The following is a 25,470-nucleotide window of genomic DNA, read 5'->3' as shown; positions in this document are numbered from 1 at the left end:
AAACAAGATGTTTCCAAGTGGCTGAAACAACCTTTCCATGCAATGACTGAAACAACCTTTCCATGCAACACACCACATATCAAATGTTGCACCACCCAGAACACAAACCCAGCATTTAAGTTCCCGAAGTAAAAGTCAACAGTAAAGTGCTGGTTAGCGTCTTTTATTGATTCCCCATACAGTTACTTGTCTTCAGGCTTGTTGAAGCAGTAGGTCAGACAGCACTTGCCGCAGTAGTGCCTGTCGAAGTGGCTGGCCATAAACACGCCGGCACCGCACTCGTCAGAGGGGCACTCGCGACGCAGGCGGCTGATTTTACCGTTCTCATCCACCTGCAAAGTGCAAAGCTGCATTCAGAATTTTCTTCAACACACCAGAGCATCTTAGGTGGCTAAACCACCCTGGCAGGAGCCCCTGGCTACACACTGGCCAGCTCGTCGTGGCCATTTAGGGAGAAGAAAAAGCGGGCTCACCTTGTAGTACTTGAGGACAGCCAGCTTAACTTTCTTCCTCTTGTGCTTGTTCTTCTTGGGAGTGGTGTACGACTTCTTCTTCCTTTTCTTGGCACCACCACGGAGTCTGAGCACCAGGTGCAGCGTGGACTCCTGTGAATGGGACAGAACAAACCCGCTTTCACACTGCATTGAAAACAGGCAAGTAACACCATACACCTTCTAGTACAAAACAACACAATACTATGGGGGGAACCCCTGCTCCATAGTATGTCGTTCTTTGGCTAGCTGTCAAGATTGAAAGAAATGAATTCAAGGGAGAGGCTGTAAAACTAAGTGTGAGAAAATACACCAGGTTGGCATAGCAGTCACCCCAGCACCTGCCATTTATCCCACTTTTTCCACATCAACATTCCAAAACAGGTCCCCCCTCAAGGCTGCTCCTTTCCCATTCATACCTTCTGAATGTTGTAGTCAGATAAAGTTCGGCCATCTTCCAGCTGCTTGCCAGCAAAGATCAGTCTTTGCTGATCCGGAGGAATTCCTAATGAAGGGGGGAAAAAAAACCCGAAAACCTAAGATGCCAGAACAAGGTCATTTGCCCAGGCCTACAGATAATCCAGAATAGCAGGCATCAACACCCGTCGCCCAGCGTTTTATTACAGGCCAGACAGCTCTGAATGTGCATTTGCCTTATCACTTCTTGTTGATTCTCCAAATTAACAGGTAACAGGCAAGGAATTAACCTGGCCGAATTCACCCAGATGGAACCCACTGCACGGACCCCCATCTAGGCTCATAACCATGTGTCTAACCTGTCATTTCACACTGTCACGTCATGTCTTCCCACTTGTTACTCCATCTTGTCCCACCCTACCCGAGCTTTACGCCTGCCTTCTGCAAGAAGGCATGCTGCCCACAGAACGCTACTCACCTTCCTTATCTTGAATTTTGGCTTTTACATTTTCTATCGTATCCGAGGGCTCAACCTAGAAACCGTGAAATGCAAGCACGTTGGTTACGCAGCACGCTCACATAATCCCATCGGACTGCTAACCACACAGTCGAAACGAATGCAGGCGTGCAGCCGGTCCGAGGCAGCCTCCCCCGCCGCCGCGGACCCCACGTGCTCGGGCGCGGCGCCTCCTCCCGCCGACACGTGCAAAAAGCGCAGACCCCCGGACCCTTGCTTGGCCAAGCTGCCCTGCGTCCCGAGCAGGGGCCCGGAGGCGCAGGGGAGAGCTTCCCCCGAGCCGCGCCCGGCCCGCCCTGCCCTCCCGGACCCCGCTCGGGCCTCGGCTTCCGCGCGCCGCCCGGCCCGTACCTCGAGGGTGATGGTCTTGCCCGTAAGGGTCTTGACGAAGATCTGCATCGTGGCGGCGGCCCCACCTAAGAGGGAGGACAAGGAGAGGCGGATCAGGCCGAGGCCGCTGGCAGAGGGGGCCGCGGAGGCCGCGGGCCGGAGAGCCGCCGAGGAGCACTCACTCACCGCAGATGGCGGATCGAAAAGGAGCAGCTCGGCCGGCCCCAGGGCCTTCCCGGCACCCCCGGCGCACGCCCCGCCCCCGAGGCGGCCGCGGCAGGCGCCTGATCGCGGGCGCGCCGGCTGCCCCGCGAACCTCACGTCTGACAGTCACCCTCAGAATGCTCGCTAAATGCTGTGTTTAAAACTTATAGTGGTTTTAAAAGTTTCCCCTCTCCTCATAGGTAACGTGGCTAGGAGAGTCTTTAAAAGGAGGCGGGCCCAGGGGAAAGGACCCCGTGACAAAAAAGGAGGAAACGGAAGTGTATTCTGGGAGTTGTAGTCTCCCGCCCTCGTGCGGGCTGGACTACTCGTCCCAGGATGCAGTGCCGCCCGCCCGGTTCCTCAGTTACTACGTGCCGAGTCGGTGCTGGCAGGAAGGGCGCGAGGTGAGGCCTGCCCAAGGCCCTGAGGCAGAGTCGGGCTTCGGGGGTTGGGAGGCGGCCGCAGTGACTAGGAGGAAAGCTTTAGGGGCGCAAGGAAGCAATGTCGTGTCAGAAAGCGTGGTAGGAGAGGCAGGCGGGGCGGGCAGGTGAGAATGGGGAAGGAGGGCACGAGGCTTCCCGCACCTGGAGTCTCTGTCGCCAGCCTGTGTGTGCCCAGCCTGAGGAAGACGATGTGCGTTTACGCCCCTCTTGAGGGTGAAATGACTTAACCTGTTGAAATCTCTAAGTTTTTCAGTCGTATGGTTCTCGGGCCACCTTCTGCTCCTTCCCCAGCCGCGTGAGCAAAGAGCTGGGTGGGAACTGGAGCAGCGGCCGCGGGGGCCAGCGCCCATGTGGGATGTCGCAGTTGCTGACAGTACAGATTAGTTGTTTCATTATAGCATTTACTAGAACCTGTAGACTTGTACTCAGTGTGTCCCTGCGTGCCTGTTAGGAACGAACGGTAATGTTAGTTAGCTTATGTATCTCACTGGCATTTTGCAAATGCTCAGAAACAAACACCAAGCGTGCTCTAGTTGGAGAGCACCACGGCTCATGTGTGTTCAGTGCAAGCCCGACTGTTTCTGTGTGATGGTCGGTTATCCCGCCAGTATTTGAGTTCCCGCTGGGCTAGGCACTGTCATGCTCTGGCGTGTGTAGGGGCGGGTATTCCTGGTCTTCCCAAGCTTGCAGCATACAGAGGAGACAATATAAGCAGGTACCCTGTAGTACAGTGTGGCTGAATGGTAGTACCATAATAGGCAAAGTGCAACCCCACCTCCACCCCCCCACCCCCCGGGAGAAAACAGGCTGGTGGTACCTGACCAAGTTCAAGGGAGTCAAGGTAGCTTTCCTGAGGCCACCTAGACCAAGATCTGAGGATGAGTAAAAGCCAAATGAACGTGCATACTTTGAGGCCCAGAAGGTCTGTGGGAGAGGTTTTTGTTTGATTGTTTTTTAATTTGATTCCTGAATTTTTTATTTACTTATTTTTATTGGGAAGGCGGATACATAGAAAGAGCTTCCATCCACAGCTTCACTTCCCAAGTGGCCATAATGGCCAGAGCCAAGAGTTTCTTCCTGGTCTTCCATGTGGGTGCAGGGTCCCAAGGCTTTGGCCATCCTGGACTGCTTTCCCAGGCCACAAGCAGGGAGCTGGATGGGAAGTGGACCAGCTGGGATATGAACCAGTGCCCACATGGCATCCTGGCACATGTAAGGCGAGGACTTTAGCCACTAGGCTACCACACTGGACCTAGGAAGGGTTTCATAAAGTAAAGGAAGACGCTAAAGTAAGAGAACCAGTTTGTGGAAATTGAAATGAGGGGTCGGGAGGACAGGAACAAGAGAAGGACAGATTTGGTCAGAGAGGATAAGAGTTCAGGTTCCCATTGGGCCTTGTAAGACCTATGAAGCCAATTGGTCTGGCCCTGCTAAGGTCATCACAGGAAGGACTTGGAACTCCATCAATGTATAGCAGGCTCGCTTTGTGAAGTTGGCAATTTTGTATGGCCTGCAACTGACATTGTCATTGTGCAAATGGCCATTACTGGCCTATGTAGAAGGTTTCCCCACATCTGCTAGGGTGTTACTAGATAATGCAGAGGGACTTGGGTTTTCTTGAAGGACCACTTGGTCCCCAGAGATCCTTACACTCATCCTTTCCTCTTTAGTTTCATCTTGAACCCTTTGAAATTATGTGTAGTCCATCTTTACCACTAGATTACAAGCTTGCAGGAGGCAGAGACTTTATCTGATCTATTGTTGAATCGCTAGCTTTAAAATACTGCCTGGTGCTTAGTAAATGCTCAATATTTACTGCTTCAATGAAGAATAAATGGGGCGTGGCACGGTAGCTTAGCAGTTAAAGTCCTTGTCTTGCATGCGCTGGGATCCCAAATGGCCAGGGAAAGCAGTCTAGGACAGCCCAGAGCCTTGGGACTCTTCACCCCTGTGGGAGACCTGGAGGAGGCTCCTGGCTCCTGGCTTCAGATAGGCTCGGGTCTGGCCATTGCAGCCGGTTGGGGTGTGAATCATCAGATGGAAGATCTTCCTCTCTGTCTCTCCTCTCTGTATAGCTGCCATTCCAATAAAAATAAAATAAATCTTTAAAAAAATGAATTTCTCATTTAGGAAGTCTGGTAATCTATTGTTTTTTGGAACTAGTTTATATTTCTTTGTTAGATTGACTTATTATCCAGATTAAAAAAAATAAATAAATTCGGGTTTTTATTTTAAGGCATAAGGACATTTTAAAACACATGTTGTTCCACGTTCAGAGACTGCTTCTGCCTGCCAGTTGACTTCCCAGGTAGCCGCAACAGGCAGTGCAGTCTGGCTCCCACGTGGGCAGCCAGCAGCCATCAGCCATCGTCTGCTGCCTCCTGGGTACACGCTGATGGGAAGCTGCCTTAACCATGTTGGAGCTGGGATTCGAACTGGAATATGAGCATTCCCAGTGGCAACTTAACTGCTGTGCCAAATGCCTGCCCCCCACCCCATTTGAGATTTAAAAATTCTAAAGTATTTTGGCATTTCCCAGCCTGTGACCGTTAAGTGATTCAGCAATTGGGGATATCTGTCATACTGACTTCCCCTCTCTGTCAGTCTGCCTTTCAGAGATAAAGGAATCTTTTTTTTAAAGCTGACTAGTGTTTTGGTTTAGTTTTGTTTTTGATGATGTTTACATAGTTGATCAGAGTGGGAAGGAACTGAGGGTTAGGGAAAGTAGGTGTGATAGGTGTTTCTGAATTTTCTATTTCTTCCTGTATCTGGGGGGAAGGGAGAACATAGGGGAGAAGCGATACGCAGCCTCCCCATCACTGCATTGACCAGTGATGGGGAACAGGCTCCCAAAATCAACCCAGGATCCCCAATATGGCGCATGTTCTGAAGGTTCTGCCCGAGTGGTTTCACTAACTTTGTTTTGCTGTTTCGCTAGTTTTGAAATGTCAGTCTCGCCTATCCAAGGGTGAGGTGCCCGTTGCAATATCCGTGATTTGACATAGTCAACCTTTGCTGTCATCATTTAACTGGGGTAGTTGTCCAATTTGCTCTGTCCTCTTTCCTCTGCTGTGATACCAGATGTCCTCTGCAGGACCCGATGGGCTGCCAGATCATCTGGACCAGCCATCCACTGCTCCTTCTTTTTCATTGAGGAAGCCCACCTTTGCCACATGAACTCCATGGTCAGACCACCAGTCCTAGATGTGACACGCCCCCATCTGTGCCATTGCCAGACACCTGCAAGCCCACACACCAAGTCTCCACAAGCGTGCTCTGGGCAGCCAGTGAGGTGCTCCTGGTGTAATTGGTGCCTTGGGCTGCCCACCCAGGCCCCCTCATGCCCAGGACTCACAGACCCAGCACCCACCAAACAGGCAGGCCCAGGGACTTGGGCCAGGCAACCCAGGCCCCATGAGACCCTTGCTCCCAGGGCTCATGGACCCAACACCTACCACACCCAGACTGATATGGCTCACCTCACCTCAGCATCCCTAATGTGAGCTGGCTGGTGTTGCAGCCCAACCCAACCCAACTTGCAACCTGTCCTGGTTCTCAGATCTGTCAGTGGATGTTATGAACTGGCCAAGCCTAGCCTGCCCCCACCCTTGCCCCACCTGAGCCAGACCTGAGTCCGTATGTGTCGGTGGGTGCTGTAACCTGACCTAGTCTGGGCTGCTCCTGCCCTTTGTTCTTGCGCTTACCTGCAGGGACTGTGTCCTGACAAAGGAGTTCCCCAGGCTCCTTTAGCAGATCTCCCAGTAACAGATCTCACACACACGGGTGGATTCTTGGCCGAAGTTGAATTAATCTGCCTCTTGTCCTGGAAGGAACAATAGCCTTGCCCAACTGGCCCATACCCAAGCCAGTTCTTACTGTTGGGTGTTACAGCCCAGCCATACCTGGTCCATGTCCAGACATAGCTCTCACGTGGTTTTGTGGGAGCCAAGACCTAGCCCAGCCTGTTCTTCACTCACCCTGGCTCTCACAAGTACTAGTGGGTGCTGGAATTAAGACCAGTCTGGTGCTCCCCAGACCCAGTCTGCACACATGCCAAGGGGAGCCAAGTCCAGCCCAGATTGCTGCTTCTATTCCAGCCTTCATGCTCACCAGTGGGAGCCCCAATGTAATCAGGGCATCCCTTTAACTTCCCAACCAGGCCTGTTCCCAGCCCCAGGTCTCGCGCATACCAGCGGAGACTACAGTTCCACAGGGGTGAGACTCGCTGGTGGGTACTGTGATGTAGCCTTGCTAAATTGGCCCCAGCACTAGTTTTAGTGTGTACCAGTGGGTGGTGTTCAGTGGTGGTCGATGCTACCTACCTCAGCTCAGGTCTGCCATGTGGGCTGGTGCTTTGGTCTGACCCTTAAAGGTCCTCCCGTTACTCCCTCCAAACCACTCAGCCTCAGCTCCCTCATTTACCTGCAGATACAGTGGCCTTATCGATGGTTTTCCCTCTGTAGTCCTCCCTCACGTGGGTGTGAGCAAGAACCCATCCTGAAACCCCCAGAGCAAGCGCCTGCCAGGCTGCCCCTCTCCCAGGACTGTGTCATGCATCTTTTTTTAAATTAACAGAAATGTTTAACAGTGGGGAAATCGTTAAATTTGTTAGGAATATTATGCCATGAAACATGCTATCCTTGTAAGTTATATTTAAAAAAATAAGGTGGACTGAATATAGAGTTTGATCCCAGTTTTTATAATCATAAAGGTGATATGCCAAGGTACTGAATAGTGATTATCCTTCAGGCTGGGGCAGGCTTGCTTGCTTGCTTGCTTTCTTAATTTTTTGATTTCTTTCTGGTTTATATTCTTTGGCATATATATTCCAGATTGTGTAGCATGAATATGTAGTTCTGTAATTGTTGGAAAAGTGAAAATGTTTGGTTTTATGGGACCTTTTTCATTTCCCCACGTTATTATTGTTATTTTTTTTTCTGTATCTGGGATAAGGTGAAAGAAAAAGGGAAAAGCCCCTCACAGCCTCCCACCCATCCCAGGTCCCCAAAGTGGGGCATGCTCCAAGGGTCCTGCTCAAGTGGTTTTGATGGTTTAATGGTTCTGAATTGTCAGTCTCACCATTCCAAACATGATGACATGTCTCCAGAATACCCTGGCTGACATAGTTCACTTTAGAGTCTCTGTTTGCCCAGGTTTTTACTGCCAACACATAGCTGGGGTACTTGAACGATTTGTTCTGTCTTCCATCCTCTGTTGTGGTACTGGGTATCTTCTGCAGGTTCCTATGGCCTGCCATACCCTCCATGTGCACCTGGGTATGCTGTCCACTGCTCTGTCTGAGCCTCAAAGGCAGCTTAACTTTGACACTTGCACTCCATGGTCAGACCATGGAATCTGCACTTGTTTTCATGGTTGGGTTCTGAGATCAGCAGATTAGTTGGAGGGATCCCCAAAGAAACTTCACCTGAAGCGATCCCAGACCAGATTCTTGTGTGCTTGCCTGTACAGGGTCCTGCACAGTTCATCGCCTCAGTCACCTTGTGCACATGCTGCTGGTTATAATTGCTAGGCCAGTTTTGTCTCCAGCCCTATCTTCCACATGAACCAATGGATGGTGCAGTGAAGCCAGATTCTTCCCAGCACACACTTGGCTCTCACACAAACCAGTGGGGCCTATAGCCTAATTGGGGTGACCCCCAATAACCCCCACCAGGCCCGCCCCCTGCCCTAGTTCCCATGCTTGCAAGTATGTGCAGCAGACTGGTCCAGTCTGTCCCACATCCCATTCAGCTCTCGTATACTGCAATGGACATTGAAGCCTAATGCAACCCAACCGGGTCCCCTATCCAGCCCACACACACGGTGGTGGGTGTCATTCCGTCTAGACACCAATGCCCCAGTCCTGGTTTTCATGCTTTTTAGTGAGAGTGATAAACCAAGAGGGAGGTGCTCACTATTTCCCTCCCAGGCCACTCCCACTCCCGGAACATGCACTCTCAAGGTGGTTCTGCAGTTTAACTTGACAGAATTAGTCGCTGGTGCCAACATCTGCCAGCTGATGCTGTGACAAAGCCCAACCAACTGTCACCCACTCTGATATATGATTGCACCAGCAGGAACAGTCAGCCCAGCCTGGCTTTTCCCTGATACAGCTGACATGAGACCCTATGTGGGAACTTTTTAAGTAATCCCAAGGTTCTAGTTGATGTTAGTGTGACCAGATCTTCGGAATCAGCTTCAGTTGAATAATGATTCTTCACTAAAAAGCAATGTAATGCATCTATCTAATCCTTAGCTGTTTCATATAAAAGATGAAAATGATACAGTTTATTAAAAACTAAATGTGTAAGTTATAGGCATTATATGGTGGTGGCTGAGACTGGGCCAGGCGGGTGCTAGGTTACAGGAATATTTGTCCTTGCTTGTGTCACCAAGAGGCTTACAACTAGATTTCACACCTGCTGCCGAGTGCTAACCTTATGTTACCGAGTGCTGAGCTAAACCTAGGAAGCCGTTGCTTTTCTGATATGTGCGAGGGGCTGTGCTGGTCCATAAAAGCAGACCTCTGAAATAAGTGGGATTTGGCCTTTCTCAGAAGGATAGCTCATGACAGCAAAGTAGTATTGATTTACAAGTTGAACTTTTCATCTCAGCAACAGACTCATGGAAGTTTTTATTTTCTGCTTCAAGCACATTTTGGGGATCAATATTTAATTTTGTCAAAACTCTGTACTAATTTATGTTTTTTTTTTCCTTTCAGGATTATCATTTTATTGCAAAAGCCAGTCAAGATTTAAGTTTCCTCTGGTGAACCAGTGTGCAGATCGTGATTTATGGCAGTCCAGGCAATCAATAAACATGCAGTTCTCCCTCCTATCATTAGTAGCAGTGACAAGGACTTTCTGGAAAATATGCAAAGATACATAATTACAGAAACTGAAAGAGTGGGCTGCAATGAGGAAGGACCTGCTGATGAATATTACACCATATATCGCACCGTTTTTGATAAGGTATCATTATGCTTTTAAGACAATGAAGTGTTCATGAGGTTGGAGATAACCTGTCTTGACAACCAGGTACCCCTGCCTTGGCAGCATTATTGCTTGTTTGACTGATCTGCATTGTCAATTTTTAGTTCATCCAATTTGTCAGTAAGGGATGGTAAGATGTATGTAGTTATGGAGTTACATTGGTCGTACACAGCTGTCAATCATTGTGTCAGTTAGTTTAGTTTAGGAGCAGGCAGTAAGTGTTTGGCTGACAAACTGTGCCTTGACAGTCATTTGGACCCTTCCATCTGAAGATACCACTTACCTTGTTAGGAATTAGGCCTTAAGCAATAGTGTGTTTGTGCCCTGTTTTGGATTTGTCAGTTCGTTAAAATGTTGGTTTATATTTGATCTCACATATTAAACCACAACATCATCTACTTAGAGATCAAGTTAGTTACGATAAATAAGGTTTGACTGGGCTTAACATTCGAAATGTGGAATTCATATTAGGAAATGCTGAAACACAAATGAAAAAAACACTAAAATTAGGAAATGCTGTGGCTTTATGTAACATGCTTTATTATCCTTAAGGTTTTATAAGTGTTCTTTTTTCTCACTTATAAACAATTGAAGTTTTTGTATCAATACTATTTTTTGTCATCCTCCCTTGGAAGATGCTGTGAGAGAAAAAGGAAGTGAAATACACAGCATTTTCTCCTTGCCTAGAAAAAATGCTTATCTTAAGATTTTTTTTTTTAGAGATTTATTTATTTTTATTGGAAAGGCAGATTTACAGAGAGAAAGTTCGTCATCTGCTGGTTCACTCCCCAAGTAGTCACAATGGCTAGAGCTGAGCTGACCCAAAGCTAGGAGCCAGGGGTTTCTTCCTGGTACCCCATGCAGGTGCAGGGTCCCAAGGCTTTGGGTGGTCCTCTTCTGTTTTTCCAGGCCAAAGCAGAGAGCTGGAAGGGAGGTAGAGCAATCAGGACTCAAACCAGTGCCCGTTTGGGATCCCAACACATGCTAGGTGAGGGCTTTATTACTAGGCTACCATGCTAGGGCTTTACGTTACAATTTTAACAAACCGTTGGTCTCTGAATAGAACAGTCCTTGGCACAACAGGAACTCAGTCTTTTATTTATCTGTTAACTATTAGACACAATGAGTCTTATTTCTTCTCTAGAAACCTTAGTCCTTCACTCTCAGGAAAAGTGATCACAATGCAGTGATATGTGCCTACCAGTAGAATTAAAGATTGGTACATATCACTAAGAATATAAAATAAAGAAACAAAATCTTCCTTTCCAGTCATTATCTTTTAGAATTAGTACATTTTAAATGTTCTAATAAGTCATATTGCCTTTGGTGTTTTAGTTATTAACGAAAGTATTGGGTGAATGTTTACATAAAGGTAATATAGTGTCTTGAGTAGATTTCATAAATATCAGGAGTCACACCAACACCCTGTGTGGAACAGGTCCCAGCTGTGATGTGCTTCTCTTTGCATCCCAAGGCTAACACTTGTCGGCATCTGTCATACACGGAAACTGTCTGCTTTATATTAATAGAGTTATGGTGAGATCATTTTGGAGATGTTGGTGAATTTAATTCTTGGAGAAAACAAATGAAATTATAAAATATTTACATATTCCATCTTAACTAGTTGTACATTACATAATTTAACATTGAAAAGAATTCCATCTTTCAGGATAGGGAGGCAGTCTGAAATGGTATTTATTTGTTACTGAGAGAAGCTTTTCTTCCAGCTTCTCACAGTCGACCTTCTTCATTTTCATGTCATTCCAGCACATTAGATTGTTAATGAGCTATTAAGTACTGACTTCTGTGACCTTCTCACCTTACTGGACTAGTTGGGAAGATATAAGTTTGCATCTCTGGGTACTTGGAACTGGAGAATAAATACCAAGTAATGTTTAAAATGGTGTAGCCTGGAGACTCAAGGCCAGAAGGGCCTGTGACTCATCTACCCAGATCTTCCTGACTCTGGTATTCTTTGATGAGTGGTGCCTTGGCTTGTGTAGCCAGGAAGAGTGGATCTCTGTCTTCTGCAAGCATCAGGACTCTGCGAGTGGCTGGCTTTGTGTATTCCTGGTAGCCTTTGTACAAATAGATTTAGATAGGAGCTGGGAGAGAATGGATGGCAGTCATCTTCCTCAGGCTCTGGTAGCAAATAGGAGCAGTTGTAGTGTGTGTTTGTTTTCCAGTTTAATAGAAACCTTAATGCTAATGTCTCACACTCCAGTGCTTGCAAAGGGTAGGAAGATAGTAGAGTTAATTAAGAGAATAAGGAACTGTGGGATTTGTGGTAGAATGCAGAGCCAATCTAAAAACTCCATTATTAACTGCCACTAAGGAAGGGGAATTCTATGTTGATAGACTTTTTTCAGTTTGCAAGAGAAGCTGAATATATGGTTTTAGGATAAAATTTGCAAATTTTTAAATATTTTGTGGGCCAAACAAAATTGCTAGCTCTATGCTACTTATAGTATGCATATTCTGCTTTAATACATTTTCTTGACATTCTTGTTAATTAATTAATTTATTTGAAAGGCAGAGTTACACAGAGAGAGCAAGCCAGAAAGATGTCCGTCTTCTGGTTCTACTCCCCAAATGGCCACATTCCCACAGCTGGGCTGATCTGAAGCCAGGAGCTTGTAGTGTCTTCTGGGACTCCCAAGTGGGTGCTGGGGCCCAAGGACTTGGGTCATCCTTGACTGCTTTCCCAGGTGCATAAGCTAGGAGCTGGATTGGAAGTGGAGCAGTGGGAGCATGAACTGGCACCCATATAGGGTGCTGGTGCTCCAGGGGCAGCTCTACCTCCTACTCCCCAGCACTGGCCTTGAATCTCAACAGTTCCCATGAGTGTTTGGAAGTAACATTTTTCCAGCTAACAGACATGGGAGGTAATCATATCACTACAAGCATATTACTAACCCATACTGGCACTAGCAGTCCATTCTATTACTAGCTCATAGTATCTACTCCAGTGGTGCTCAACAGATACCTACTCAGTAAATGCTAGTTATTTTTAGTTCCCAGTCATGTTTGAACTAGCTGAAAGTGTTTAGATTTCTAATTGCTGATCACTTCATTTAAAAAATAATCTATATGTTCTTTGCAAAGATTTTGATCCATTGTCTTTTAGAAAAAAATCTGTACCATAGGCAGAAAAATCATATTTCAGGTAATTGACTATGTCACTGCATACAAATCCATTCTTACTTCAATCAAAAAAGAATATGATGCCTTTATTGAGACAATAAAGAAAAGGAAAAGAGCTTCATTTTATCTTCATGGAAAACTTAAAGTTTTGGCAGCAGAGCCTACCACTTTCGTGTATCACAGGAGGAGAATAACACAGCTTAAAGCAAAGTAAGTACATTAGTAAGCAACCTGGTCAGTGCTGCTTGTGCCTTAGCAAGGGCAGCTAGTGTAGCATGGATTAAGTGGTCTTTTTTTGTTTTTATAGAAATTTTTTTCTATTTTTATTTCTATTTGAAGATTTATTTATTGGAAAGGCAGATTTACAGAGAGAAGGAGAAACAGAGAAAAAGATCTTCTGTCTGCTAGCTTGCTCCTCAAATGACTGCAGTGGTTGGAGGTGAGCTGATCCGAAGCCAGGAATCAGGAGCCTCTTTCAGGTCTCCCACATGGTTGCAGGGTCCCAAGGATTTGGGTCATCATCTGCTACCTTCCCAATTGACAAGCAGGAGCTGGATGGGAAGTGGAGCAGCCAGGAACTGGTGCCCATATTGGATGCTGGCACTTGAAGGTGGAGAATTAGCCAATTGAGTCATTATGCCAGCCTTGGTTTTTGGTCTTTTTAGTTTATTTATGCAGCCATGTTTTCCTTTTTCTGTTAATATCTCCTGTCAATGTGAATTAACTGCTGTTTTGTTTTTAACTTGTTTCAAGTAAGAAGTGGTGATTTTATTTGATAATTTTCCAATACCTCCTCACATAACTGGAGATGGGTTGTAGTGTCATAATAAAAGAAAGGCAGCCAGGTAATCACTCCAGGTAATACCTTGCAGGGAAGATTTGAAAATTTTTTGATTGCTATATGAATTAAAAGACTTAATCTTTGACACACAAAGATTGTGAAATGACAAAATGCTTCCTATCGTAAGTGTTGTATTTTAGGTGTTGGTAATTGTTGGAGAAATTGTCTTTATAGATCATTTCAAGTCAACTTGGAAACTTACGTGAAGCACGACATCTATTCTGGTAGTATGCCTGGCTAGATGTTGTGATAAACCTTCCTTTCAATGGAAAATGCTACAGAAATGATTCTCTAAAAGCAGCAGAGATCTGACCAGCCAGTGAGAGCTTGACAAAAGAGAAGCTAAGTGCTGAAACTGTTTTGGATCCAAGAACATTTTTATAAGATTTATTTATTTTTATTGGAAAGGCGGATATACAGAGAGAAGGATCTTCCGTCCGATGGTTCACTCCCCAAGCAGCCGTAACAGCTGGAGCTAAGCCAGTCCGAAGCCAGGAGCTTTTCTGGGTCTCAATGCGGGTGCAGGGTCCCAAAGCCTTGGGCTGTCCTCAACTGCTTTCCCAGGCCACAAGCAGGGAGCTGGATGGGAAGGGGACCAGCTGGGATATGAACCAGCGGCCACATGGCATCCTGGCACACGAACCAGCGCCCACATGGCATCCTGGCACATGCAAGGCGAGGACTTTAGCCACTAGGCTACCAGACTGGTCCCAGGAAGGGTTTCATAAAGTAAAGGAAGACACTGAAGTAAGGGAACCAGTTTGTGGAAATTGAAATGAGGGGGCTGCCGGAATTAGACCCGGCGACCATATGGGATCCCAGGCATGCAAGGCAAGGACTTTAACCACTACGCTACCGTGCTGGTCCCAATCCAAGAACCTTTTTAAAAAGTAGGAGCATAAGTTTCAGGCTCTATCGTGGCATGGGAAATAAGAGATCAAGAGTGTAGTTTACCAGGAAACTTTCCCCAAGTAAAGCTAGAGTGAAAAAGGGCTGCACCTTGGCAGGATGAATAGGAGGCTAACTGTTCCACCCCTGGGAACTGTGTAAAAAATTACCTTCTGCTAAGCAGATGGCTCATGAATACCAGGGGTACTTTTTTTTAGTTGATGAAATGTTTTAAAATTAAATGGTGGTCATTACACAATTCTGTGGATAAACTAATATTTACTGCATTATATGTGCTTTACAGAGTAAATGTTAAGGCATGTGAATTATAATTCAGTTAAAGCTTATCCTGTAAAAAGGCAGGATAAAGTAAGAATATCATAATACCATGTCAATTCACAGCTCTGAAAGAGCAGATCATATGGAACAGGGATCATACTTAAAGAGACCATGGCTAAGAATTTTCTTGAACTGGTAAAAGATACCAATTCACAGATGTGCTGAAACCCAGGGAATCCCAAGCATGCTAAATCCTGAGAAACAGTCAACTAGAGCTGTCATAGTGAAGTTTTCCAAACTCAGGATTATAGAAGTAGCATATACAGAAGCAGCAAGACTCTTATGGGGGTAACTTAGACAAACATTTTCTTCATTTCTGCTGTTTCCCTTTACTGATTTTCCATCCACTGACTCACATCCTTATCCTTGTTTTTAAATTCTCACTTGTCCATGCAGTGTTTGAAATTGAGCCTGATTTTCTCCACTATGTGAATCCACTTTACAGTCCCTAGGAACATTCCATGGCTCCTTCTTGAATAAAATCTTAGTGGCTGTGCTTTACAAAGTGTCATGAGTCATTTTCTGTAACAATGCCTAACTTATTTTAGTCTGTGATTTCTTCCCTGGGCTAATATAACTAGGGAGTAAACTTCAAATCATGCCTACAGGAGGTTGATGTTACTTTTTGTACTTTGACAACTGCATTGCTGGATGAACTGAGTTTATCTCAGCCAAGTGCTGTGCTTCCTCTACCTCTAGGATCAAAATTAGCAAGTGGTGATCGTCAAAGCTGTCAGGTCTAATCCCTGGGAGCCGTGAGTGTTAATCTAATTTGGAAAAGAGGTTGTTGCAGCTGTGATTAAATTAAATGATTTGGAGCAGGCTTTTGGCACAGCTGTTACAATGCTGCTTGGGACGTGAGTACCTGGGTTCAAGTCCCAGCTCCTATCCTGCTTCTAGCTTCCTGCAAATGCATTTTGCCTCAAGGCAGCAAGTGAGAATTCAAGAACTTGAGTTCCATCATCCCCGTTGGAGAAGCATTTTGAGTTCCTAGCTCCCTGCTTCAGCCTGGCTAGCCTAGCTCCAGCTGTTGCAGCTATTTACGGCGTGAACCAGTGGATGGGAGATCTCTGTCTCTTCCTGCCCCTCCACCTCTCTTAGTGCTTCTGCCTCTCAAATAAATTAGTACATAGTTTTTTTTTTAATTTAGAATTTTGAGGTAGGGAGATTATTATTTTTTAAAGATTTTCTTTTGAAATTGGAAAGGCTGATATACAAAGAGAATGAGAGATAGAGAGAAAGATCTTCTGTCCTCTGGCTAACGCCCCAAGTGGCTGCAACAGCTGGAGCTGAGCCGGTCTGCAGTCAGGAGTGAGGAGCTTGTTTCGGGTCTCCCACGTGGGTGCAGGGTCCCAAAGCTTTGGACTGCTTTTCCAGACCACAAGCAGGGAGCTAGATGGGAAGTGGAGCAGCTGGGGCACAAACAGGCACTCATATGGGATCCCAAGGGATGCAAGCAAGAATTTAGGCACTAGGCTACTGCTCTGGGCCCAGATGTAATCACAAGTGTCCTTACAAGAGGAAAGCAGGGGGAGTTTTTCCCCCAGGCAGAGGGGATGTAGTCAGAGGTGGATGTGATGAAGCCCGAGTTTGGAGGTTGGCAGGAATGGATTCTCCCTTGATGCTCAGAAGGAAGCATGACCCTGACTGTACTTGGTGTGGGCCAGTGATACCAGTTTTAGACTTCTGACCTCCAGAACAGTGTAAGAAGAAATTCATGTTGTTTGACAGCAGGTTTATAGTAATTTGCTACAATGCTGTAGGAAACTACACAATTACAAAAATAATGTTTAGATTGCAGAAGTAATTTTCCACTAAAAGGAATGAACAGTGCTTTTTGGCCAGATTATCATGTTCAGCAGTTGAAAATTACTAATAGGTTTAAGAACTATAGTAGTAGATTTTTATTAATGCTTTGAAAGAAAAATTTTCATTTGTGAGACATTTTTCATGGCATTGCTTTTTTTTTTTTTTTTAAAGATTTTATTATTATTGGAAAGCCGGATATACAGAGAGGAGGAGAGACAGAGAGGAAGATCTTCCATCCGATGTTTCACTCCCCAAGTGAGCCGCAACAGGCCGGTACACGCCAATCCGATGCCGGGAACCAGGAACCTCTTCCGGGTCTCCCACGCGGGTGCAGTGTCCCAAAGCTTTGGGCCGTCCTCGACTGCTTTCCCAGGCCACAAGCAGGGAGCTGGATGGGAAGTGGAGCTGCCGGGATTAGAACCTGCGCCCATATGGGATCCCAGGGCTTTCAAGGCGAGGACTTTTAGCCGCTAGGCCACACCGCCGGGCCCATGGCATTGCTTTTTAAGCTTCTACCTACTCCTAGTGGTTCAATATTATAATTAGGCAAAATGAAGTAATAATTTAGCATGTGGTTTTTTTTAAAGATTTATTCATTTTATTACAGCCAGATATACAGAGAGGAGGAGAGACAGAGAGGAAGATCTTCCGTCCGATGATTCACTCCCCAAGTGAGCCGCGACGGGCCGATGCGCGCTGATCCGATGCCGGGAACCCGGAACCTCTTCCAGGTCTCCCACGCGGGTGCAGGGTCCCAATGCATTGGGCCGTTCCCAACCGCCTTCCCAGGCCACAAGCAGGGAGCTGGATGGGAAGTGGAGCTGCCGGGATCAGAACCGGCGCCCATATGGGATCCCAGGGCGCTCAAGGCGAGGACTTCAGCCGCTAGGCCACGTCGCCGGGCCCGTGTTTTTCATTTTAAGATTTATTTGTCAGGGTCTGCATTGTAGCATTAGTAGCTTAAATCCACTGTCTGCCAAACAGACATCTCATACAAGCACCAGTTTGAATTCTGGTTATTCCACTTCAATCCAGCTCCCTGCTGATGCAGTGGAAGATGGCCCAGGTGCTTTGACCCCTGCACTCACATGGGACATCTGGAAGAGGTGCCTAGCTTTGGGCCTCAGTTATTGAGGCCATCTGGGGAGTGAACCAGATGTTTCTCTCTCTAACTCCACTTTTCAAATAAATCCTTACAAAATCTTAGAGAGAGGGAGAGATCTTCCATCTGCTAGTTCACTCATCAAATGGCTGCAACAGCCAGGGCTGTACGAGGCTAAATCAGGAATCAGGAGCTTTTTCCAGATCTCCCACAAGTGTACAAGGGCTGAAGCACTTGGGCATGTTCTGCTGCTTTCTCAGGTACATTAGCAAGGTGTTGGATTAGAATTGGAGTAGTTGGAACTTTGATCAGAACCCTTCTGGGATGCCAGTACTGCAGGTTCCAAACCAATCCGCTGCACCAGATTACCAACCTCCTAATTTATTTTGGTCTGAGTCATAATTTTAGGATCAAGTTAGTTGAATGCAATGTAAAAGCTTTTCTGTTTCTGGCTTTCAGAATGAGAATTATTGAAAACAATTCTTCTAAGATCCAGTCACAAATAGATCAAGCAAGACAGCTTAGGGAAGCGTATTATACAGAAGAAACAAAATATTATACTTGCTCTAAAGACCCATCAGCATGTATTCCAGGTACTGTATTTCACTTAAAACATTTGGAAGAAATCCCAAGTGTGTCCAGGTATTATTATCCATTATAGAAAGGTCATGCAAATGTGCTGATATGTGTGCATCTTCCAAGTGTATGTTGTGTCCTCATATTTAAGGTTGCAGGTAGATGCAAGGGAAAGAGAAAAAGTTCAACCACTCTAAAAGATGAAAGAATTCCAATGTGAATGGTTTGTATGAAGTAGAATGCAGTGACTGTTAAAGTACACTTTTGCATCACCATGAGCATCAAGTGGATACCTACACACACGTACAATGTTCCAGTCTTGGTGGTTGAGTCCAGCAGTCATGTTTTTGGTTTTGTGGCTTTTTTTTTTTTTTGCTTAGCAAATTCTGTAGGTAATTTTGATGCATTCTAATGTTTGTAAACCACTGGCATAGTATGGGAAGATTTTAGAGTGTCAAGTTCTGGTGAACACTGTTGATACATGTTGATGTCAACATCTTCTCATCCCATGTCTTGAAGATGATACCTTTAACTACGTTTCAAGAAAGTGGGATGTGTCTAAGAATTCATCTAGGATGTTAAGAAGTTTAAAAAATTAGTTTAAATTCATATGATAGATGACTAGAGGAATTACAAATATTACTCCTGGAGAAAAGAAAGATTTTAAAAATAGATAATCATATTCAAACAAATGTTTATAAAGTTTATTTAAATGGTAAGGAGATCCCAGGCACACACGGGCCATGTTCAGGGATGGCAAGGGAAAGATGGGAGAGAGAGCTTTTTCTGCCCTTCATCCTGTGTCTGGGCATAGAGATCACCGCTTCATGGTGCCATGCCACATGAGAGCCTGGGAGGGGAAGTGGTTGTGTGATACTGTCTGTCATTTCCCCACCTCTTCACCCAGCTACTCACCTATTTCCCTCCCTGTTGCTGCCTTCTCCCTGCTTGGGGGAGATACATTCTGGAGGTAAGGGCATTTGATTGACAAATAGGCAGGTGAGACTTACCCGGGGCCGGGGAGGTGTGACTTCCAGTTCCTGAGCCCAAGCCAGCTATCTAGATTTGCAGTCCTTAATCTTTTTTTTTTTTTTAAGATTTATTTTATTTTTATTACAAAGTCAGATATACTGAGAGGAGGAGAGACAGAGAGGAAGTGGAGCTGCCGGGATTAGAACCAGCGGCCATATGGGATCAAGGCAAGGACCTTAGCCACTAGGCCATTGCTGCCAAGCCCTGCAGTCCTTAATCTTGAAGGTTGCTGAAGGATGCAAAATTCGTATCTTCTCTTAGTTACTTTCTGCTAATTAGAGGCATAGGAATTGCCTATACTGGGTTCAGAAATCTCTTATCTAATGGATCCTTCTCAGAAGCCAGAGAATTTCTGCTCAGTGCCAATGGTTTTGTGCCCCCATGTCCTTGTCATTGTTCTGAGAAGTCATTGGCTTCTGAGGGGTGGGCTGTCTGCCTTTCATGTGCGTCTGAGTATGTGCTTCACCTCAGCAACCAAGATGTCCCAGTCATAACACACATTTGCCAAGGCCTGAGATTGGGCATTCTGAGATACCCGAGGTCATCAGGAAAGGGAAACACAGGCTATTGGCCAAAGCCAAGAGGTATTAGTGAGTGCTGCGGCCTAGGCCAGGAAACCCCAGGATCGCACCTCTTCAGGTGTCCCCTGCATGGGTTCTCCTCAGCCCCGCTTTTGCATGTACCATGAGTATAATGGCCTGGCCCAAGGTGTGGGCCATGTTACCAGCCCTCCCCCCCCCACCTTTTTCCCATTTTTTTAGTTATATTTTTGACAATCTTTACATAGTTAATTAGGGTAAAAAGGTTCAAGGACTACAGGAAAATGGATAAGACAATTAGTTCCATATTGTTTTCTTCATATATCTGAGGTAAAAGGGGATTTTAAATGAGAAGCCCCACCCAATCTCCTACCCACTCCAGGTCCCAGATGTGGGGCATGCTCCGGGATTCTTGCTCAAGTGGTTTTGATAGTTCAACAGTTATGAATTGCTGCCAGTCTTACCACTCCAAGCATGATGAGGTCGCTGAAGAATCCATTGATTGACATAGTCCATCGTAGAGTCTCCATTTGCCCAGTTTTTCACTGCCAACATATAGCTGAAGTGGTTGATTGACTTGTTCTGTCTTCTGTCTTTTCATGGTTAGGATTCTAAGTCCAGCATTTCGATTGGGGAGATCCCCAAAGAAACTTTGTCTGAGGTAATCCCAGACCAGATTCTTGTATGTACTGGCAAGTACAGGGCCCGGCATAGTCCATCACCACGATCAGCTGGTGGTTGCAATTGCTGGGTTGGTTCTATGTTCAGTCCCAACTTCCACTGGAACCAATGGGTGTTGCAGTCCAGCCTGCTTCTGCCCAGCACATACGCGGCCCTCACATCAACCAGTGGGAGCTGCAGCCTAGTCAGAGCTACCCACAATAACCCCCACCAGGCCCGCCCCCTACCCTGGTTTGCCAGTATGTACAGCAGACTAGTCCAGTCTGTCCCCCATCCCATTTGGCTCTCATACATTTCAATGGGTATTGAAGCCTAGTTTCATCTAACCAGCTCTACTATCCAGCCCTCACGGTTGTTGTTGGGTGTCTCTCTGTCTAGCCACTCCAGCCCCTGTACTAGTTTTCGTGCCTTCCCGTGGGAGAAGTACCAACCCTTCATGCCACCCAGCCCAGCCTGCCCCCAGCCCTGGCTCAACATTCAAAAATTTTAAAGGTTTTGGCTTATGTTTGTCTAGAGGCAAAATCAATAGATGGAAAATATTTTTTGAAAAAAAATTATTTGAAAGGCAAGGAGAGGATAGTGCACATAAATATACATGCAGGGTAGGGATGGGGCGATGGTAAGAGAATGAGAGGCAGAAAAAGAGAAAGATAGAGATCTTCCATGCACTGGTTCATTCCCCAAAAGCCTGTCACAGCCAGGGTGGAACCTGGAATTCAGTCCAGGTCTTTCACATGGGTTGCAGTCTCAAGTGCTTGAACCTGGTTAGCAGCAACCTTTACGGGTACACATTAAGAGGGAGGTACACATTAAGAGGAAGCTAGAATTGGAAGTGCATCCAACACTCAGACCCAGGCACTCCTGTAAGGTATGTTGGTCCCTGTTGTGGCAAAGCAGGTGAAGCTACTACCTGCAGTGCTGAAACCTTGGTAGTGTGTACCATTTTGTGTCTGGCTGCTGTACTTCCCATCCAGTTTCCTGCTGATGGCCTGAGAAAAGCAACAGAGGAGCCCAAATCCAGTGATGCATAGGGATTTTCTGGGAGTGGTGATAAGATCACAGGTGTTTTTTTTTTTTTTTCAACTGCTAAGGTCTGTATGTTGTCAGAGTAGTCACAGCACTAAATTATCATTGATGACATTTAAAATTGCTAGCTATTTACAATTTTACACTGGTTCTACTTATATTTTGTAAGCTATATGTACATGCTACCAACCATTTCTGAATTTTTTTTTAAATAAGGTTTGGGGGCCCGGCGGCGTGGCCTAGTGGCTGAAGTCCTTGCCTTGAACGCGCCAGGATCCCATATGGGCGCTGGTTCTAATCCTGGCAGCTCCACTTCCCATCCAGCTCCCAGCTTGTGGCCTGGGAAAGCAGTGGAGGACGGCCCAATGCTTTGGGACCCTGCACCCGTGTGGGAGACCCGGAGGAGGTTCCTGGTTCCCGGTTTCGAATCGGCACAGCACCGGCCGTTGCGCTCACTTGGGGAGTGAATCATCGGGTGGAAGATCTTCCTCTCTGTCTCTCCTCTCTGTATATCTGACTTTGTAATAAAAAATAAGTAAATCTTATAAAAAAAAGAAATAAAAAATTTTGTTCATTTGAAAGGTAGAGTTACAGAGAGAGGAGAGAGAGGGTTAGAGAATCTCCATATGCTGGCTCCCTCCCCAGATGGCTGCAACCAGCTGTAGCTGGGCTGAGCTGAAGGCCAGGTTTCCTGCGTACATGCAGGGGTCCAAACACTTGGGCCATCTTCTGTGTGTGTGTTTTTTTTTAATCCAGCATAAAACTGGACTGAAGACGAAGCAGCCAGGATGGTGCCTATGTTGGGTGCCGGCATTGCAGCAAGAGGTATAATATGCTATGTCACAGTGCTGGCCCCTTTGAATTATATGTTGTTGTAGCGAGCATCTGACCTATCTGGCCAAGATTTACTGTGTAGCACAAGGTTCCCACAAATGGCTTAGCCAGTCTGATCTTCCTTTTCCTACAGGCCTGACTCTCCAAGAATCCGTCAGTCTCGAAGCACTCACTAAACACATGAAATACCTTGAAAATAAATACGCAGAACTAAAGCAATCTATGTCAGTAGACTATATATCAGTTCAGAAGAAGGCTGATTTAGATGAAGAAATGATTATGCTATTGAAACGGCGAGATATAGCTGAAAATCTGAACAAAGAATTACAGTTTGGGTATGAAAGCTTTTTGGGTGTGTGTTGCTCTAATAGTCTGCCATTTGATATTAGATTCATGTGTTGATTTTTTTATCTTTCTAGTCATCAAAAACTACAGATTATTTCTAGTGCATTTAACTTATGGATGAAATCTGATATGAGCAGTTCCTTTCCAGATTTTGTAGAGCAAATTCAGAAAACCAAAGATTTATATGGTAATTTTTCAAAGATTTCATTTTATTTTTTGAAAGGCATGTTTGCAGAGACAAGGAGAAACAGAGGGAAAGATCTCCCATTCACTGGTTCACTCCCTAAGTTGCTTCAGTGGCCAAAGCTGAGCCAATCTGAAACCAGGAGGCTCTTTTGGTTTCCCACACAGATGCAGAGTTCCAAAACTTGGAGCCATCCTCCGCTGCTTTCCCAGGACGTAAGCAGGGAGATGGATGGGAACTGAAGCATCTGGGACATGAAGCAGCGCCTATTAGGTTGTCAGTGCTGCAAGGTGAATGAGTAGCCAGTTGAGCTATTGTGTTTTGTTTTTTAATGTTTTATTTTATCTTATTTGAAAGAGAGAGAAAGAGAAAGACAACAGGGAATTTTCCATTACAGGTTTACTCCTCAAATGGCTACAACAGCCATAACTGGGCCAGGCTGAAGCTAGGGGCCAGGACCTAGTCTTCCAGGTCTTCTCTGAGTGGATGTGGGGCCATCCTCCTCTGCTTTCCTAGGCACTTAAGTAGGAAGCTGGATCTGAAGTGGAGCAGCCCGAACTCTAACCAAAAGCCATAGGTCATGCTGGCATCATGGGCAGTGGCTGTATCTGCTTCCCCCACAACTTCAACTCTCCCACGTTTTTTATTAATTAGCATACGTAATGGAAGCTATTTTATTTGTAGAAAGCTATAAAATGGGATTTTCCTAGGTTGAGCTTCAATAAAGCAAAAATATACTTATTTGAGCTATCTTTTTATTTGTAAGTTTCTTTCTTCAGCACTGACAGTTAATGGGTAAATAGACTTGGTGAACCACAGAGAATATAATTGAGAATAAAGGGGAAAGGCCCAGGGAGGCCATTCAGTTTAGGATGAAGCTGATAGCTTTTTGTTAAGCATGTATTTTTGTTCTGTTTTTCTATTGATAAGCCTTAAATGTCTTCCAGTAGCGCTTTCAATGTTTACAGGTGACCAAGGTGCTGCTGAGGAATTACTGGAAGATGATCCAAACCAGGCCAGAGAAGCTGAGATTGTGCTTTACTACATTGAAAGGCAATTTCCATGTTTTGCTTTGTTTTTAGAGAGAGAAAGAGCTCTTATCTGCTGCTTTACTCCCCAGTGCCTACAGTGACTGGGGCTGATGTGGGTCTGGGGCCAGGAACCAGGAACACACTCCAGGTCCCATCCACAGTGGCAGGAGCCCAGCCACTAGGCCGTGTCTGCCGCCTCCTAGGGCCCTCATGAGCAGGAAACTGAAGTCAGGAGCTGGCGTGAACCCAGGCACTCCCATTTGGGATGTGGGTATCTTAACTCCCACGCTAAGCACCTGTTCTGAAAGGCAAATATTTTCAAAGCTTTTGATTTTTCATGTTTAAATGACCATTTTAGCCACTTGGTACCTTTAAAAAAAAAAAGATTTAGTTTACTTTTATTGGAAAGTCAGATACACAGAAAGGAGGAGAGACAGAGGGGAAGATCTTCCATGCAGTGATTCACTCCCTTAGTGGCACAATGGCTGATGCTGAGCTGATCAGGAGCCAGGAACCAGGAACCCCTCTAGGTCTCCCATGTGGGTGCAGGGTCCCAAGGCTTTGGGCCGTCCCTGACTGCTTTCCCAGGCCGCAAGCAGGGATCTGGGTTGGAAGTGGGGCTGCCAGGTTTAGAAGCGGTACCCATATGGGATATTAGTACGTGCAAAGCGAGGACTTTAGCTGCTAGGCTACGGCGCTGGGCCCAGTAGTACCTTTTTTTTTTTTTTTTTTTTTTTTTTTAGTTGGAAGGCAGAGTTACAGAGTGAGAGGGGGAGAGACAAAGAGAAAGAAAGAGAGATCTTCCATCTGCTGTTTCACTCCCCAAATGGTGGCAATGACTACAGCTAGGCCCATCCAAAGCAGGAGCCAGGAGCCAGGAGCTTCTCCCAGGTCTCTACATGAAAGCGCAGAATGAGTTGGGTCATCTTCTATTACTTTCCCAGGCCATTAACAGGGAGCTAGATTGGAAATGGAGCAGCTGGGACTCAAATAGGTGCTTACATGGGATGTCAGTGCTGCGAATGGCAGCTTTACTCACTATACCACTGCACTAACCCCACCATTTAGTATCTTGATAAAATATAATCTCTAGTTTTTCAAAATGTTTATTCACTTTATTTGGTTCATTTGAAAAGCTGGGTGACAGACAGAAGTCCTCATCCACTGATTCATTTACCAAATGCCCACAGTAGCCAGGAGCCCGGAACTCCATTAGGATTTCTCGCATGGTTGGCAGGGACTTGAGCTGCTCATGTGCAGCCTCGAGGCTAGACTGGAAGTGGCTTTGCAGGAATCATCTCAAGTACTCTACTATGGAATGTGGACATTCCAAGTGGCAGCTTAACCTGCTTTGCCACAATACCCACCTCTCTGGCTTTGGTAATTTTAAAATTCTGATTTAGTGGGGAAATTAGAATATAAACTATACAGGCATTTTCCCCCGTATATTCTTTGTAGTAAACATTGGTAGTCTGAGTTTTTCAGAAGTGATAAGAGGGTTATAATGTTTATACAAGTTTTATTTGATATTTTTGCTGTCAGTCTGATGTTGCAAACCTTTTTAATTACAGGTTTTGTTTTTGATTTTAATGTTACATAAACAAGAACAAAGCAAACACAAGGATACCTTAGTGAATCAAGCACGGAATTCCTTTTATAAAATCCGTATTGATGTTTTCTTCTCTGGCTTGCCTACCTCCTGGAT

At 45.6% G+C, this 25,470-nt stretch overlaps 2 protein-coding genes across 7 annotated transcripts in view; one reads left to right on the top strand and one right to left on the bottom strand.

Moving 5' to 3' along the window:
- Positions 1-147: 147 nt before the first annotated feature.
- Positions 148-2,014, bottom strand: RPS27A (ribosomal protein S27a). The gene is made up of 6 exons (XM_004580130.3): positions 1,942-2,014; positions 1,777-1,841; positions 1,387-1,441; positions 911-996; positions 474-605; positions 148-332 (listed from the first exon to the last, which is right to left on the bottom strand). Exons 2-6 carry the CDS (start codon positions 1,822-1,824, stop codon positions 183-185), a joined length of 471 nt encoding a protein of 156 aa, XP_004580187.1. The 5' UTR covers positions 1,825-1,841; positions 1,942-2,014; the 3' UTR covers positions 148-182.
- Positions 2,015-2,276: 262 nt separating this feature from the next.
- The window catches only part of CLHC1 (clathrin heavy chain linker domain containing 1), a 45,889-nt gene continuing 22,695 nt past the window's right edge, over positions 2,277-25,470 (top strand). The window contains exons 1-7 of one of the 6 annotated variants that reach the window (XM_058667796.1): positions 2,277-2,363; positions 9,124-9,373; positions 12,561-12,748; positions 17,977-18,110; positions 22,339-22,540; positions 22,625-22,737; positions 23,703-23,787. In XM_058667796.1, coding sequence (XP_058523779.1) covers positions 9,197-9,373; positions 12,561-12,748; positions 17,977-18,110; positions 22,339-22,540; positions 22,625-22,737; positions 23,703-23,787 — 899 coding nt within the window. In that variant the 5' untranslated portion in view covers positions 2,277-2,363; positions 9,124-9,196. Of the gene's footprint in view, positions 2,364-9,123; positions 9,374-12,521; positions 12,749-17,976; positions 18,111-22,338; positions 22,558-22,624; positions 22,738-23,702; positions 23,788-25,470 lie in introns of those variants that run through there. The other 5 variants (XM_058667795.1, XM_058667797.1, XM_058667799.1 and 2 more) reach the window with 5 other exon arrangements.

The sequence above is a fragment of the Ochotona princeps genome, chromosome 8 (assembly GCF_030435755.1).
Source record: "Ochotona princeps isolate mOchPri1 chromosome 8, mOchPri1.hap1, whole genome shotgun sequence".
Lineage (NCBI taxonomy): Eukaryota > Metazoa > Chordata > Mammalia > Lagomorpha > Ochotonidae > Ochotona > Ochotona princeps.
Note: the sequence above shows the minus strand (reverse complement) of the source record. Positions and strands in the feature narration are given on the sequence as shown.